The sequence below is a fragment of the Nestor notabilis genome, unplaced genomic scaffold (genome assembly GCF_000696875.1).
Source record: "Nestor notabilis isolate BGI_N333 unplaced genomic scaffold, ASM69687v1 scaffold10335, whole genome shotgun sequence".
NCBI lineage: Eukaryota > Metazoa > Chordata > Aves > Psittaciformes > Psittacidae > Nestor > Nestor notabilis.
The window spans coordinates 47,710-49,956 of record NW_009928833.1 but is presented as its reverse complement, the minus strand read 5'-3'; the positions used below and the strand labels follow the sequence as shown (position 1 = coordinate 49,956).

General features: G+C 36.3%; 1 protein-coding gene across 1 annotated transcript in view; it reads left to right on the top strand.

Moving 5' to 3' along the window:
- Positions 1-39: 39 nt before the first annotated feature.
- Positions 40-2,247, top strand: part of EXO1 (exonuclease 1) — a 17,307-nt gene continuing 15,099 nt past the window's right edge. The window contains exons 1-2 of the mRNA XM_010014697.1: positions 40-200; positions 1,353-1,472. Coding sequence (XP_010012999.1) covers positions 40-200; positions 1,353-1,472 — 281 coding nt within the window. The remainder of the gene's footprint in view (positions 201-1,352; positions 1,473-2,247) is intronic.

Genomic DNA, 2,247 nt, shown 5'->3' with positions numbered 1-2,247 from the left:
GACGCCTTTGCTTTTCCCGCCTGCAGTTCGGCCAGCACCATGGGCATCCAGGGCCTGCTCCAGTTTATCAAGGAGGCCGCGGAACCTACCCACGTGAAGAAATACAAAGGGCAGGCAGTGGCTGTGGACACGTATTGCTGGCTGCACAAAGGCGCTTATGCTTGTGCTGAGAAGCTGGCCCGAGGAGAGCGAACAGATGTGTGAGTCTTTGATGTGTTTCCTCTCGGCCCTCTTACGATTTAAAGTTTTGGTAGCTTGACGTGTCTTGAGCTAAAAACTAAGATAAATCAGTTTCACCTCTTACTGTTGCTTCTGAATTGCTAGTACCACTTGTACTGTTTGGAAATGGGAATGTTGACTATAAATACATAGTTTTCCATCTGTGCAAAACAAATTTTGAAGTGTATGTTGGGGGGAAAAACTAAATTTTTTTCTATTATAACATCAGTGATTAGGTGAGTTTGTTATTTTGGTTTTTGTCTTTTTTTTTTTTCTCAATGTCTTGCTCTCAATTATGATGCAACTCATACGTTTCAAATTCAGTGTTATTTTCACAAAAGTTGTTTGTACGAAGTGATAGTTTGTCAATACTGCTGTGACAAGTTACAGTGATACGGAGGAATTCTGAGAGATGTGTTGTGCTCTGAATAAATTGTGGTTTTGCTTGATATACTATATTTTTAGAGTAGCTTTTCTAATGTAACAGGGATTTTTTTTACTTACAGTTGTATTTCTAAGGAAGAAAACAAAAAGACACTGGTTGTATTTCAAGTTCGGCTTTGGAGCTTAGATCAGATTTGCATAAGTTCATGCTCACCACTGGAAAACTGGGTTGAACTCTTGTTCTGGATTAATCTTAATTTAAAACTATATTAAATCTTCATATTTTCAGAAATAAAGCTACACTGATTAGTCTAGATCAAGCTTCACTTACAAAATTTTGATTAAATGTTTCACTGGAGGCAAGAAGGAGTTGGTGGTTTGCAAATGGGTTCAAATCTTTGAATTCTGCTTCTGCTGAAGAACTGTAGTGTTTCCTCCAACCCTGCTACCTGCGTCTGAAGGTAGTGGAGATCCATCAGAGCCCTAAGAGTAGGATACCCTTCAGTTGAGAAAGAAACTGATTGACAGGAGAAACGTTAAAAACCATAGGAAACTTTGGGAGAGTTGAATTTAACTACATGAATATTTTATGATCAGATCTTGTTTCCATGCACATATGATGGCCGATCTTGAACAACAGTTAGTCCCAAACATACAGTTCTCTTTTTCCTGCAAGAAAATATGCAATAGACTTACGCTTAACAATGAAGCTTACCTTTCTTTTCCTACTTTTGTTATTGTTGATACAGTTATGTAGCTTTTTGTATGAAACTTGTTGACATGCTTCTCTCATTTGGAATTATACCAATTTTGGTATTTGATGGATGCACCCTGCCTTCTAAGAAGGAAGTGGAAAAGGCCCGACGAGAGTAAGTACTGAACTGTATTGATTTGCAAGCAAAGCAGTATGTTTAACAATACAGGTCATTTTCAAAATTTGAAAACCTCAGCCTTCACATAGGTAGTAATCTCTGGTAAGCTTTCCTGCAAGGTACTGTTATTTCATTTCATTTACATTTTAAAATCATACAAACCTCTTCTTAGAGGTCTTATTCCAAAAATAGAAATGCGCTTCATAAATGAAAGCACTTCTTCTAGAGGAAGGAAGTAAACCTCTGAGCATTATTTCCTGTAATGTATTAAAAGCTTTTAGTTTACCTTCCCTCATGATCTCTGGACAAAAATTGGCAATATATTTTATTTAAAAATAACACAGCCTTCCTCATATTTTTCTACAAATAATCAAATAAACTTGTTTCATGTTTTGACTCAGGTCTCTATATAATTGGACTTCTCGCTGAAGCAGTGAGAATTTTTCACTAATTCTTTTTATTTATAAGTTCTCATGGGACATGTGCTTACTTCATCATGGGGCAAACAATTGCCGATATTTGAAATGAAGTAAATGATGCCTTCTGTCCTCTAAACCAATAAGTATCTAGTGTCAGATACTCCCAAATTCCATTAAATATATTTTATGGGATATGCAACCTGAGAGTGGGTGCATCTTCTTTTACACTGTGAATTTCAGTTTCTAGAGTTGTCATAGGTTTTCCTGAGAAAACATTAGTTCCAACATGCCAATATAATTGTCCTTGTTGCTACAATGACTTATTCTTATGTTTTAAAAAATTGTACAATAGA